Raw genomic sequence first — 15,361 nt, 5'->3', positions numbered from 1 at the left:
TGTGCACGTGCTGAGTACAGGAGTGATCCACAGAGGCTGGAGTTAGTCAGGGAAGGTAGCATTCTTGCCTCCGCTTAAAACTTTGGGTTGTCTGGGTCTGCAAAACAGCCCAGGGATGTTTACAAGAGCAAGACTGCTTGAGTTACTGTGTCTTTTTATTTGGAAGCTCTTTGATATCATTGGCCTCACTTCCTCTGAAGGAAACAGGTTGCTCCCTTGGCTCATCTTTCCTTAGTAGTCAGCTGATAACTCAGGGATGGTGTCATTTACGTGCTCTCCTCTGCCTTGGCACAATCGGGAAAGGCATATACATGGACAGGCCTGTCATTCAGTGGCATCAATAACTGTTTTTCAAATGAACACGTCTCACCATACTTCATCACCAGTATTTTGATGAGGGCCAGCTCATGTTGGTTTGCTGGCTAACCTGCCCTCATCCTAAGCTGGATTCTTTATAACTTGGCAGTTAGTTTCCTTTGGGTAAACTGGTCAGACTTCCTTGATGGGTTGCAGCATAAAAGTTCTGAAAGCATGGTGACTAGACATTTTAGATTTCTTGGATAATTCTGCCTGAAAATATTTCGTTCCATTGTCAGCTCATGTGTTCTAGTTTGAAATTTAGAAAACATGGCCACACGTCTTAAATGCTTATTATTCTATGTGTAGATATTTTGGAAACATTGTCTCTACCGCTCCTTGTCTCTAATGCTGCTGTTCTTTAATTGAAGTCATAGAAACAAATCATGCTCAAAGTTGAGATCCTTTTGAGACAGTAAGGTTTGGCTCTGTGGTATTTAATTTCCCGAAAATCTCTTCAGGGGATGGTGAAATCCAATGACGTCATTAGTAAATATGAAGTCCTGGGTTTCCAACCAAAACGATTATGTTCTGCCTGTAAATCATTCCATAATTATGTAGGTGGAAATCTCAGTTGTCTTTGGGGGCCTCTTTTTATGTCCTTTGACTTTTTGTTTTTTTAGCTTTTAGCAGAAAATGGATTTGCCGAATTTCAGAACCAAAATGAGAGTTGCCTTTTTTTTTTTTTTTTGGTGTCTGAGAAAATTGTGTTCTTCATTGGTTCTGATTTGAACTCAGAAAGAAAAATTTGTCCACCCACAAGAAGTCATTTGCAAGTGTACTGCTTTCTCACTGCGGATAAATTGATGTTCTGCAGGAGGAAGGGGTTATCGGAGCTATATTTGCAAAACTACCACCAAGACAGTATTCTGAGCTATTTATCATCTGTGGATCTGTTTAAGGTTCTATATTATACCTTTTTAAACAGAAGAGACTGGTAGGCTTTCTTTAAAGATTAAAAAAAAAAAAAAAACAGCATTTGTTGTAACCTGTAAATCTCTCATAAAAGTGTAATTGCTCTATTTTGCTCTCTTCCAGGCATTGGTCTTAGTATGGAATGTTTAGAGCCAATAGTTTAGAGCCAACAGTGAGCCCACTTTCAGCAGTTCCTAGGTCCTTCAGAGCTGCTTTTATTGGGTTCAAAAGTCACTCCTAACAAGAAGAACTTGGAGTGAAATCTTCAAAAGCAGGCTTGTTTCCATATGAGATGACTCACTTTGTAGGAAGTGGCCTGTCTTACATATTCGTGTTTGTCTTTGACATTTAAGAGCAAGGAGTTCTAAAGTGAGTAAGTACTGATGGGTGGCTGAAAGGAAAGGCCTTGGACTTGCACACAAAGAGAGAGTGTTTTGTCTCATTAGTGAGAGAGAAGGCACGTGTGCGTAGCCTTTCTGAATGTCAGGCAGGAAGATAAACATCAGCCTGCCTGGACAAGTGACCCGTGTGCCCCATGTGCCACTGCCACAGTAGAGACTGAGGGGTTCTTTCTCTGCATCTAGGGATGGATGGATCTGGAGGCGTCTTTCTGTTCATTAGCAGGGAGAAGCAGGCAGGTGAAATCTATTGATTCTGTGCTCCTTATTAGAGAAAAGGGAAAATGAGCTAGCTCTTGAGTGTCTCATACATGTGAAATGTCTCCAGGAATCTGTAGAGAAATTAAATTTCAAAAGCAATGAAAACAAGTTGCTGTAAAGAACATTTGATTTCTGGATAGATGAGATTAATAAACTTGAATGTGCCAGATGCGTTTCTGTGCTAAGCAGTGGAGATGTGAAATTAGCAAGGTGTTCTCTTAAGTCCTCTGTGGTATTAACTTTTAAAATGAAACCCTGTTTGCCTCTTGCTTCCGCTCACACATCTGTTTTGTGCTTCTCTAAACAAGATTGAAGTAATCTTTGTGGTCCATTTTAGCGAAGATGTCATATGGGGATTTGAATTTTGTCCTGGTCATAGAGGGAAAGTATGAAACCTCTTGGTAGGGGCGATGGTGCTTGATGACGCTACTTGGTGATGGGAAGTGTGGGGCTGGGAATGTTCTCCCCTCTTTAATGTAGAACAGAAGTGAGACGCAGTAGGCCTCTCCTTGATGTGTGATTCTGCTCTCAGAGCAGAGCTCTGTCTGCAGCGAGGCTGTCTGTGAATCCAAGCCTCAGCGAAGTCACCTTGCTTTGCATTGGCTCTCAAAGTTTCCTCCAAATGCCTGCTGACAGGTACAGGTGCCCTCTGGGATGACACCGCCAGGAGTCAGTATATGGAGAATACCATGTATGTTGGTGCTCTGGGGATCTTGAATAAATGACCCAAGGTGACAAGCCCTTGTCTCCAGATAATTGGTGAACTGTGAAGGCAGGAGAATATGTGTGACTTCCACCCATGAAGCGGTGGCTGTGTGCACGCCTGGCTCACTGTCTGCTTCTCTCTTCCATGTTGTTTCAGGCCAACCGGGACGCTGTGCTGAGCAGGATACCTGAGCACAAGAGCGACCGCCTCATCAGTTTGCAGAGCGCGTCTGTGGTCTATGACTTGCTGACCATCGCTCTGGGAAGAAGAGGCCAGTATGAGATGCTGTCTGAGGTACAGCGCTGAGTCTGCTTGGCTCCTGGGCTGGGTGGTAGTGGTGGGGTAGAGCGTAGAGCATGAGGAAGAGCCCTGAGCTAGGGTCCTAGTCCCCTCACCCACACATCCCCACCTCTGTCGCTGGTAGCCACGTGACCTTGGACTAGCCACTTTCGTTTCCTAATAGAGATTTGGGCTAAATGAGCAGATGGTAGGACTGATCGGCAGTTTTTCATTACAAGTGGATGGACAAATCTACCATGCTGAGAGTTTCTGTGTGAGGGAAGGTAAGCGCTTCTCAGACAGCTTCTCTGTCAGAGTAATTTCCATCATGACCCAAAATCTCCAGTCCGTGATACTCATTTTCTTATAAAACAGTTTCATTGAAACTATCAGTGTGTTACTCCTGTAAAATGGCAGTTTCAAGCATTTCAGGCTAGCTGTATTATCAGGTTAGCTGTTACAGTTGCTAGTTCAGAGGGCCTAGTACATTCTAGATCCTGGGCCAGGTGCTGTGTGTGTCCACCTGTCACCTCCTCACGCCCCAGCTTCTAAGAAACATTTAGAGTTGAAGCTTGACTGTTCCACAAGTTTCAGAAGAAGCTGGTTAATCTTGGGCTGTAGTAATGCATTATTAACGCTGCTGCCCAGAATATCAAATGGCATCACGGTGAGGGCTAAATAAGTAACTAGATGGTTTTATCATTTCCTTAGCAAGAGAAAAAAGAAAAAGAAAACAACAACCTATTTTGTTAAAACGGACTTTTCCATGTTATTTATCTTTCCCTTTCTAAATTTATACCCATTGCACCAGCCCCTGGGCACGAGGACAGGCAATGAAATGCAGTAACAGATTGGCTGAAATCAGATAAGCGCCCGACTCACCCTCTCGCCTGTCGGTGCATCGCCACATTAGGCAGGAACTTGGGAACAGATGAGCCTGCGTGGTGTGAATCTTTTTTTAGTCTTTGGTTTGGTGACTATACAGGGCAGTGGTTACTCAGCCTGCAAAAAACCCCTCACAATCCGCCTAGATGAAGCTGTGTGTCCAGATGCCCCTGTCACATATGGCACACCCCCCGCCCGGACTCTGTCCGGCCTTGGGATCGGCCCAGACGGTGATCCCATAGGGGCCTTGATTTCCTGTCCTGTGGAAGGTCCCCCTCCTGCTGACCAGCTTAGTTCCTGTCTACTGCATCTACCTCGGGACCATCTGTGGGGACACTGCCACCCAGTTCACAGCTGGGTTCTTTTAACATGAAGCTTTTTCCCACAGACAAACCACTTACCATCTTTCTGGGCCCAAAGTTGGGTATGGTTTGAATGTCTACTTTTATCCCATTTATTTAGCAACATAGCCTTTCCTGTGCTCGGAATTTGCCTGTGTCCGAAACAGGTGTGAGGAGCTCGAGGTGGCTGGCTTGGTTGAGAGGCCAGATGGCCCCTGCCCCCAGCCTTCTCGTCATTCCATGACTGACTCTAGGGGGATGACTGTCACCTTAGCGGCATTCCTCCACGAGCCGGCAGCCCCACGGCATGCGCCCCCTCCCTGCATGGAGTGCTTGGACCTAGTTTCTACCCAGATGACTTTCATCTTGCTATCAAATGCAGCTTCCATCTTGTGCTGATGACTCACATGCCAGTCACTGGATAGCCTGGCTGGTCACCTGAGCCTTTGCCATTTGGAATTTCACCACACAAGTCACATTCAAAATGGTGGACATGGTGCCAGAGGTTGCCTCAAAGGTGTTGTAGCAGAGGTGTGGGAGAAAGGGGAGTCTATCTGTGTTTTCTCTGTAAAAAATATCAATCAATTGATGAAACATATAGAATGGAGACATTTATTTCTTCAGTGCATATATATACTGTTGCCCGTTCTGTGCAGGAGCTGTGATTAAGTGCCAGGGATGCAGCCATGACAAGGCCTGGCTCCTGCCCTCCACCTGCTCCCCATGCAGAGGGAGGCAGACAAGCACATGGGGAGTTACTGTAGTGTAGCCCACCCTGGCGAGGGCCCAACACACGTTCTGCGATGGCTACTAAAGGGTCTGAATACTTGGCTTCAGCCTCTCTTGCTCTTTCTACTTTGCTATGTAGTTGGAGCTTCCCCCAGCACACATTTGACCACTGTGTTGTCTCAGATCTTCTAACTAAAACAGCAGGTGTCATATGAGAAAGACGAGAGCTCACAGCATCTCAAGGCAGCCTGTTCCACCTTTGGATAACTTGGCTTCTGGGTCCACTTTTTGCCGAGCATGGGCCTCTTTGCCTTGGTCCCAGGCTACACGGAATGTTCTGTTTCCCTTATTTGCTGGGGCTTTCTTTAATCCATTTGGCTTTTTTTTTGGTTTTGTTTTGTTTCTCATTTGCACTTCTATTTTCTCAGAACTAAAGGTTAAGAGATCCCTGGGTAGCCCAACGGGTTAAGCACTCAGATAGTAACTGAAAGGTTGGTGGTTTGAACCCATCCAGAGGCGCCTTGGAAGAAAAGTCTGGCAGTCTGCTTCTGAAAAGTCACAGCCATGAAAATCCTATGGAGCACAGTTCTACTCTGCAACACATGGGGTCGCCCTGAGTTGGAATCGACAGCAACTGGTTTGGTTTTTGCTTTTTCTATGTTCAGATGATAACTGGATTTTATACTTTCCCTGTTCCTTTCTTTGGGCCTTACAAATGTCAGTGACATCATTCGTTCCAGTAGAACGTTCTGTTTCCCTGCCATCAGCTCCTGCAGCGTCACCAGAGTTGTCTAAACACGGGCAGGGCATGCGGCCCTCTGCTCAGAAACATCAGGGGCTCTTTTTTCTCTTGCCTTTTGCTCCCTCTCTTTTTGTTTCGTTTTGTTTTTTCTTCTCATATTGAAATTGACTTCACTGTTTATCATTCTGTCATATGCACCAGCCCTGCGTGCTCCTTGAAGAATCAAACAATTCCTACAAATATAGAAAAGTCACTTAGAACCCACTGCCCTGAGAGAACTACCATTGGCATCTTGGAGGCCATCTTTTCGTGTTTCTTTTTATGAATACATGGACACACATTTATGTAACACTGGCTGTTCTAATGTGGCTATTCCCTTTCTCTCCTCCCCTTCATTGGCAACCCGCCCCATCCTAGCCTCCTCAACCTCAAAACCCAGGTCAACAACCCCGTATGTCCTGGGGAGTGGGTCCTAGAGTCAGAGAGCTTTGGGTTGAGTCTGGATCTGCCACTTAGTGGTTGAGTGACGCTGGACAAGTCCCTCAGGCTCTCCTTCTGTAAAATAGGGATAATCATTGTACCGATCTCAGAAAATTGTGAGGATTATATTCCTTAATCCATATAAAGTACTCAGAACACAGCCCAGCACGTAGCGCTCATTAAATGTCAGCTGCGTGCTGCTGCTGTTACAACTGCTGTTGTGTGCACAGGAGTTGCCAGGCCAAGGGAGACAACCAAGTATACAACAAAAAGGCGTTTTGCCCTCAAGAAACTTCAGTCTAATCAGAGAGATCAAATAGAAACCCATGAAAAGTAACCTGGCTGGAAAAGACGTAATAGTTAAGTAATGACAGTAGAAAGGACATTGCAAGACATGCTGGTTGCCAAATAAACTGGATAGTCCAGTTGCAGCAGAGTTTGCAGGCTGGGAGCACCGGAAAGAGATGACAAACAGTTGATATAGAAATTGGCTCTTCAAGGCCTGATAGGACCTAAGCTGTCTTAGAGGAGGGGACACGTTCCATCATCAGGATGTTGAAGGTGTGAAGCCTCAAGGCCTGGGAGACCGGCACCAAGGCCTCCCTTCACAGAGCAGTGGTAGGAGCGGAGGTTGGGAAGAAAGCCTGGGACCAGATGGACGGCACCAGGATGTTTGAGACAGACTCCGCCTGCCCCGTCGCTGGTGTGGTCCAGCCACGTCACGCTGTGGCCTGCGCTGCGAGCAGCTCCTCTTGCTGATGCGACTCTGTGTCCATTTTCCTTTCCACCTGGTGAAACCATTGCCGAACAGAAGAGTCAGCAACACCAGGCTGTTGTGAGAGAAGAGGCCTTACCTCTTTCTCACCCTGTCTTTGTACTTTCCCTCCTTCTCCTGTCCCCAGCCAACCTCAGCACTAGCATAGCAGGACCCCTCCTGTTTTCCTTCCTTGTAGTCTTCCTCCTCTGCTGACCTTGGCCATAGGGGCCCTGCACCAGAAAGGGAAAGGGCTCCGCCCTCCTGACGTCCCCTCGGGCAGCAGTGTGCTATGCAGCTGTACCTGGTCCAGCCCTTTGAGAACTTTGCTTCCAGCAGATAGCAGAGCCACCCTCTCGTGAGAAAACGGCCCTCTCTCTCTGTCTTCTGTGGTGCTTATTCAAGATGGAAGGTTCCTCACCGATCTCCAGATGGGCTGCCTTTGCACGTACCCACACAATGCCTGCTGTTTTTCTTTTCCCCCCTTTTTCAAGGGCACTGTTCAGCCAGGTAGTGGGCAAGGAGCATTGTACAGAGGAAATACAAACTGAAGGTTTATCACGTCCTTGTTCTGACAGGTTTAAATATAAGCACAATGTTTACTGTATCTCCAACGCTATGAGTTTTCATGTTTTTGAAAAACCAATTGTGAGCCCTGCTGAAAAGGCTTGTGTAGGAAGGAGCACTTCCCCCCTCCCCTTCAATTTAAACAGCAGCGCTAGTTGGCATGACAACCCAGGCTATTCAAAGTAAAGCAACAAGCACTGCTTCCTCTGTTTTTTAGAATGAACCCAAGCTGCTAAGGAGATCTGTTTCTTGAATTTGACTGTTAATGGCTCCATGTTGGCAGAATACTATGGGGTCCTTTTCAGAATGGTGGCTGTGTGTCCCCTCTCCATAGACATGGCAGCTTCCAAATGGCATTTTTATCTTTTCCATTGAACTTGGGTTCATTTGTTTAGGGTAAATCTCAACTGCACTGCAGCTCTGTGGGTAGAACATTCTGGCTAGTACTTGCACCAAAGGGACATTCACACCTCCCTAACCTCAAACACTTATTTCATTAGGGAGCATTGTGTAAGACACTCACGTGTTGATTTAAGTCTGCTAAACAGACCCGCCATTTGTTGGCTTCCATGCCTCGTGCAGCCCCAGTTGTACTGCAGAACCCAGCTTTGACCTAGATGCCAAAGCCTCAGGAAGGCAGAGTGTAGCCTGGCACAAATGGAGTCGTAGACTTCTAAGAAATAAAGGCCGAGTATTTAGTTCATGGTGGTTGTTTTCAGTTGCTGTTGAGCTGGCTCTGATTCCTGCCGACCTCATGTGTAACAGAACAGAAGCTCATGGTAGGCACTCACTAAATACTTGCTCGGTAAACCAGTGCTTCAAAGCTAGTGCGCACATTCAATCCTGCTCCCTTTCCTTTAGTTTTTGAGGTAAACTCTTCATTCTTGTGTGATCAGCGTGTATCATCCAGGAAGGCCTAAACCTTAGCTGGGAAATAGGCAGCAGAGGAAGAGATGGGCCTGGATTGAAGGCAGAACAGCTCACAGATCCCAGCTGTGGTCCAGCTTTGTGGGTCAGCCCAGTGGGGACCACCTATGTGGTGCATGTTTGCGTGATGGCCACCCCAAAGAACTTCAGCCACTGACCTGGCCACTGGTGCCTATATTTCCATCATTATGAAGCGTTCTTTTGAATGAAGCATTGCTGTCTTTTTGTGGCCCTCAGTGGGAGGAACAGGAATGGTTTAAACCCTTTGGTTGGTGTTACCAAAAAATTGTCAGTTTGAACCCACCAGCTGCTCCTTGGAAACTCTTTGGGGCAGTTCTGCTCTGACCTGTAGGGTCACTATGAGTTGGAATTGACTCGATGGCAACAGGTTTGGGTTTAGTCCCTTCAGGAGCCCGGGTGGTGCAGCACTCAGCTGTTAACCAAAAGATCAATGGTGTGAACCCACCAGCTGCTCCGAAGGAGGAAGATGTGGTGGTCTGCTTCCATAAAGATTACAGCCTTGGAGACACTATGGGACAGTTCTACTCTGCCCTGCAGGGTAGCTAATAGGTTTTTTTTTTTTTTTTTTTTAAATAAGGGGGAGAAAGCTTGAGCAAGCCTTGACATCATCTAATTTCTCTCAAAGCTTGGGAGGAGAGGGGACTTCTTATTTGTAGCTGAGAGTCCTATAAGGATGCTTTTTAGCAGCATTTCTTGGACCCAGACTCTTAGAGTAGATCTCTCAAATCTCATTTTAATTTGTACTTATAATTTTCATTTTAGTTGATTTAGAAGTAAGAGCGCTGGACTGAGCATCGTGAGACCTGGGTTCTAATTTCAGGTCAGCCACCGTGTGACCGGGGCAGGTCCTGTCTCCTCTCTGGTCTTAGTTTCTGCATCTACAAAGTAAGTTGTTTTTTGTTGCCATCGAGTCAGGGCCTACTCATGGCGACCCCATGTGTGCAGGGTAGAACTGCCCCATAGGGTTTTCAGAGGCAGATTGCCAGGCCTGTATTCTAAGGTACCTCTGGGTGGGTTCAAACCATCAACCTTTCAGCTAGTTGAGTGCTTAAATGTTTGTGCCACCCAGGGTCAGGGGACTAGATAACCTCAGAGTTGTCAACTCACTCTGTGATTGTGTTGTTTTGTGGGGCTAAGAGAATGATCCAAAATGTGTAAGTTGCTTAGATAGATTTTCATTGTTAATAATAAAGAAGTGAGAAATTACCCATATACCATATTAAAAAAAAAAAAAAACAAGTATTGTTATACAACTGCAAGGAATTGAGTTTATTAACTGACTCATTAAGTATTTTTTAGGAAGAAAGAAAATCTTCCTAACCAATGGAGGGATCCATGTTATGAGAACTTTTAGAACATGACCAACTTGTCCACGAAGGTGTACATATTCGTTTTATTTTGACAGTGATGGATTTTAGACTTAGGCTACAGGCTACATTTGAGGTACATCTGATTATTTCATTCCCACCCCCTCCCCCATGGGTTTTTGGATGCTGAATCTCACTCTGGAATTCCAGAAATAGACTTGGCTTTTCTGTGCTGTGGTATTGTACAGCTGTCACTGCCGTGCACCCAGTTCACATAGCTGGGCTTTGCGACTAGGAAGGTAATTGCTGAGGCCCTTTCTTATGCCAGAAAAGCTCCCCATTCCTGGAGCTCTCCTCCCCTCAAAGGTGGCTGACTTCTGCAAAGCCAAAATAAGAGACTGCACAGGCATCAGCTCCTGTTTCCAGAAGGAAACAACATTTTTGCAAGTGACATTTTGACTACTCCTCAAATGATTCGACACCAGTCTAATTAATGCTGTACTGAGCATTCGTGGTACGAAGTGAATGTTGTCTGGGATTTAGAGAGATGACAGAAGTGTGACTACAGCGAATGGGGCTATCTTTCCTGGTAGAAATAATACTGCTGCCAAACCCGTCTTCATTTCTTGCGAGGAGGTGGTTTGGAGACGTCACCTGCTGCTTTGTGGGGGTGACACAGGGATCTACAGGCCTAAATCAGACCCCACGTCCCCTCTCCCCAGGCCCACACTGCCACCCCTCCACCTGACACCAGAAGTGAAAAAGGGGCCAGAATCTAGCTCATATCACTCCTTTCCCACTCAAAGGCCCCTTTCTCTCTCCTTTTGCCATTCGATAGCACCCTGACCCCTGCTTCTCCATGGGTCCGCATTCTCCCCATCTTCCCCTACCCCAGATCCCCACGGAGTTGCTGCTTCTTGTTTCACAGCAGCAGGATCATACACTGCTAGAATTCATTCTGTACCAGCCACTTCCAAGCATTTTATGTGTGTTACTTCATTGAACCCTCATAACTACCCTGTGGCTCGTGAGAAAGGAGCTCGAATTAAGCCTTGGCCTTCTGGCCCCAGAGCCAGTGCCTTCCCACGTGACCACTCCCTCTTGGCCTTACCCTGCTCTGCTTCTCCTTCCCAGCTCCCAGCCACGCGAGGCCTGGTGATTGAAGCAGCCTTTGTATGCACCCTCCACACACACAGCACCTCCCATCTTCTGAATAGCCCTTCCTCATCAGCTCTGGTTTTCACTGGAGCCGTTATTAAAACATGAATGTTCTTCATTTTGTTTTCTTATGAACACGTATTCCATTCCCAACCTCCTCACTCTGTTAAAACTGGAAGTCATTACTCTGTAACATAGTGATGTGACTGAGGGCCCTTAAAAGGGATAGTCGAGCAGAATTGGGGTTAGCAGACATCCAATGTAAAGGGCAAAGGTTGTGGACAGTGAATGTGCCTCAGTGACATCCTGAGTTCCTTTTTATCATAGATGTGTTTTTTTAGGAGGGGGCCCATTCTTGTGATTGACATATAAGTTGACCTGAGCTGCTTAGAGATTTGTATAGTCTTGATCTTTCCAGGAACATAAGGAAGGGCATGTTATGTATCCAAGCAGTATGCTTGGCATCAAGATTTTGGGAGCATCTGGATCTGCCTGGGCACTTTTTCAGAGCCAGCATGCTATCACCATGTATCATGAGACGCCAAGAGCCCACAGGAAGACAGAGCCATCGGCTGGGGCTCCAGAGCTCAAACGCCTCCACTGGGCTGAAGGGCTAATCTGCCATTGTTGTAATTGTTCACTTGCACTTCTTATCTCTCTTTATGATACCTCCATGGCTTCTTATGGGATGTGGGTTGTTAAGGTTATGAGAAAGAGGTCCACACTTTTGAGGGGACCATGAGAGATGGTACAGTATAGAGGAAATGCATGACCCTCCTAAATCCTTGGCAAACTGAGCACCTTTGAGATGGGCCGGAGACATTGCACCATCAGCTGCCAGGGTGCTAGTGGATGTCATGGGGTCAGTAAAGCTTTTTGAAAATTCTGCAAGCCAGAAAGGTCAAGTCCTTGGTAACCTCAGGAATCCCAAAGAGGCCATGGGAGCAGGGGCCCCATTCACAATAAAAAACATTGCTGAATCTCTGGAATAGTTCAGAAACATATGTCATTTTTAGGGGGCTTTTATTCAGCTACCATTTGCCTTGTGGGCCTGGTGAGTTAAGTGTGAGTGGCATGTCTGTAATTAAAGGCTCAGAGGCAACAGTGCATTGGGGTTAAGAGCCCAGACTTTGGAACCAAATTGCATGGATCTTGCTGAGAGACCTTGGGTAATCACTTAACATCTCTGTGCTTCGGTGTCTGGTCTGCAACGGAGGATGATAATCGCACACGCCTTGTTCCTTGTAGGGTTGTTGGGACAACCGAATGAACTCTAGCAATTAGACTCGTGCCTGTCTACATAGTAAGTAAGGAGCCCTGGTGGTGCAACAGTTAAGCGCTTGGGAGCCCTGGTGGTGCAATTCTTAAGTGCTTGGCTGCTAACTGAAAAGTTGATGGTTCAAACCTACCCAGCGACTCCAAGGGAGAGCGACCTGTAATCTGCTCTCATAGAGATTACAGGCTAGAAAACCCTATAAGGCAATCCTGCTCTGTCACATGGGGTTGCTATGAGTTGTAATTGACTTGACAGCACCCAACGACATAGTAAGTGTTATCAGCAAGCTTGTTAGCCACCAAAGACACAAGGAAAATGTTAGTCCAAGAGACGAAAAGGGCCACATAAACCAGAGACTCTATCAGCCTGAGACCAGAAGAACTCGATGGTGCCCAGCTACCACCAATGACCACTCTGACAGGTAACACAATAGAGAGCCTGTGACAGACTGGGAGAAAAGTGTGGAGCACCACTCAGATTCATGCAAAAGGACCAGACTTAATGGTCCGACTGAGACTGGAGGAACCCCCAAAGCCATGGCCCCAGATGCTCTGTTAACCCAGAACTGAAACCATTCCCGAAGTCCACTTTTCAGACAAAAATTAGACTGGGCTATAAAACATAAAATAATACTCTGAGGAATGTGCTTTTTAGTTCAAGCAGATACACAAGACTAAATGGGCAGCTCTTGTTCAGAGGCAGGATGAGAAGGCAGGAAGGGACTGGAGCTAATTGGATGGATATAGGAATCCCAGGATGGAAAGAGGGAGTGTGCTTTCACTTTATAGGTAGCAACTACTGTCACATAACAATATGTGTATAAATTTTTATATGAGAAATTGAGCTGTAAACTTTGACCTAAAGTGCACGGACACACACACACACACACACACACACACACAAAAGCTTGTCAGCAAAGTAAACAATACACATGCATTCTAGCCCAGTTCTGTGAAGTTGTACACTATTCTTAAGGGTCTCAGGTTGAATCCTTTTCTAAAGTTAGGAAATATTTGGTAAAGTGAATAATCATTTCTGACATAACATTTTGAAATCTAGATTTTCGTATATTGAATTTGGATAAAGTGATAAGTATTGTGGAATTTTTATATTTTATTTCATAATATGTAAAAAAATAAAGCCAAATCCCTTGCCATCGAGTCAATTCCAACTCATTGCCACCGTGTAGGACAGAGTAGAACTGCGCCATAGGGTTTCCAAGGAGCGGCTGATGGATTAGAACTGCTCACCTTTTGGTTAGCAGCCTGAGCTCTTAACCACTACACCACCAGGGCTCTGCTTCTTAATGTAAGAATGTTCAAATATAAAACTAATAAATAAATGATAAGTAAATAGTAAAGTTTAAAAAAAAAAAACCAGTTGTTATCAAGTTGAAGACTTGTGATCCATGTGTGTCAAAGCAGAGCTATGCTCCATAGGGATTTTGGTGGCTGGTTTTTCAGGAGTAGATTGCCAGTCCTTTCTTCCAAGGTCTCTCTGGGTGGACTTGAACCTCCAACCCTTTATTCAGTAACTCAGCGTATTAACCATTTGCATTGCCCACTAAAACAAGAAACAAAACCCATATCCATTGCCATTGAGACAGTTCCAACTCACAGGGACCCTGTAGGACAGAGTAGAACTGCCCCATAGGGGTTCCAAGGCTGTAAATCTTTACTGAAGTAGACTGCCAAATCTTTCTCCCTCGGAGTGGTTGGTGGATTCAAACTGCGAACCTTTCAGTTAGCAGCTGATCACTTTAACCACTGCGCCACCAGGGCTTATTTGCATCACCCAGGGACTCCTCAGTTAAAAAGCTAGCCTTTTTAGCACTTTTTGCCTGTTCTCAGACTGTTTTTAGTGCTTTATATGTGTGAACTTATTCAATCTTCCTGATAACTGCATTATTTACTGGTAAAGCCCCCATCTTACAGCTGGGGAATCCAGGCATAAAGAAGTTAAGAAACTTGTACAGATTTGCACGCCTGGCCTATGGAGATGCCTAAAACCAAAAAAAGGAAAAAAAAACCAAACCCACTGCTGTCGACTCATAGCGACCCTATAGGACAGAGTAGAACTGCCCCATAGAGCTTCCAGGGAGCGGCTGGCGGATTTGTACTGCAGCAGCCATAGCACTTACCACTACACCACCAGGGTTTCCATGGAGATGCCTAGAGTCTGTAATTGCAGTCACCGTACAGACTGTGAACTCCCCATTCTGAGAGGTTCTCAGGCAGAAGGTGTGTAACTCCTTGTTGGGGGCTGGGAGGAGGGCTTGTTAGAAAATTGGGTGTACCTTCAGGGCCTTGGTTGTAGGTAACAGCTCCTGACTCTTTAACTCAAGCAGAAAAGGAATTTACTGGTGAGTACTGCTGAGCTCACAGGATCCACAGGAGGCTGAAGAATGGACTTGAGCAGGACTCAAGAAGGCAGGGCTCTGCCTCAGTTTAGAAGGCCACAGTCCGCTCAGAAGGGCCTCCACCCACTCTGACACTCACTGGCCTCCAGGCTGGGCCACTGGGGTAACATCCACTGCCTCCGGTGGCAGATCCTGGCAGGAGTACTTGATTGGCCATGCTGAGGCCATGTACATACTCTATTGCTTCCTTCATTCACCTTTAGGCTTTACTACTGGGAAACAGAGAGGCTTCTTCCTTTCTATCTGGGGTACTATCCACCCAAGAAAGTCAGAAGAGTTTTGAGATGCTAGGCAGTTAAATGGTAAAGTAGAGGGTCAGTGAAAATGAAGGAACTCTAAATGAGATGGACTGACACAATAGTTACAACAACGGATTCAAACATAGCGGTGATGATGAAGACGGCACAGCACTGGGCAACATTTTATTACATGTAAGGTCTCCATGAGTCGGCGCTGACTATACAGCAACTAATAACAGCAGCGGGTGGTCAGAGAGGCATTGGTGGTTCAATGGTAAAACTCTCACCTTCCACGCAGGAGACCCCGGTTCAATACACGGTCAATGCACCTCGAGTGCAACCACCACCCGGCTATCAGTGGAGGCTTGCCTGTTGCTATGATGCTGAACAGGTTTCAGCAGAGCTTCCAGACTAAGATGGGCTAGGAAGAAAGGCCTGGCAAACTACTTCTGAAAAATCAGCCAATAAAACTCTGTGGATCGCAGCCGTCTAATCCTGTTGTGCGTAGGCTCACCATGAGCTGGGGGCTAACTTGACGGTAGCTGACAACAACAGGCAGTCAAGATAATAAATGTCCTCTCCTTTGGGGAGGCTCAGCTA

At 46.1% G+C, this 15,361-nt stretch overlaps 1 protein-coding gene across 22 annotated transcripts in view; it reads left to right on the top strand.

The window, feature by feature from the left end:
• TTC7B (tetratricopeptide repeat domain 7B) overlaps positions 1-15,361 on the top strand; it is a 312,659-nt gene that overhangs the window by 160,828 nt on the left and 136,470 nt on the right. For all 22 annotated transcript variants that reach the window (XR_010323215.1, XR_010323214.1, XR_010323213.1 and 19 more), the window contains one exon: positions 2,794-2,931. Coding sequence is in view for 18 of the 22 variants with exons in the window: in XM_023546494.2 (XP_023402262.1) it covers positions 2,794-2,931 (138 nt within the window). In the remaining 4 variants the exon portion in view is untranslated. The remainder of the gene's footprint in view (positions 1-2,793; positions 2,932-15,361) is intronic.

Source organism: Loxodonta africana, chromosome 10 (genome assembly GCF_030014295.1).
Source record: "Loxodonta africana isolate mLoxAfr1 chromosome 10, mLoxAfr1.hap2, whole genome shotgun sequence".
NCBI classification, from domain to species: Eukaryota; Metazoa; Chordata; class Mammalia; order Proboscidea; family Elephantidae; genus Loxodonta; species Loxodonta africana.
The sequence above is the reverse complement of the archived record's forward strand: the minus strand, read 5'-3'. Positions and strand labels throughout refer to the sequence as shown.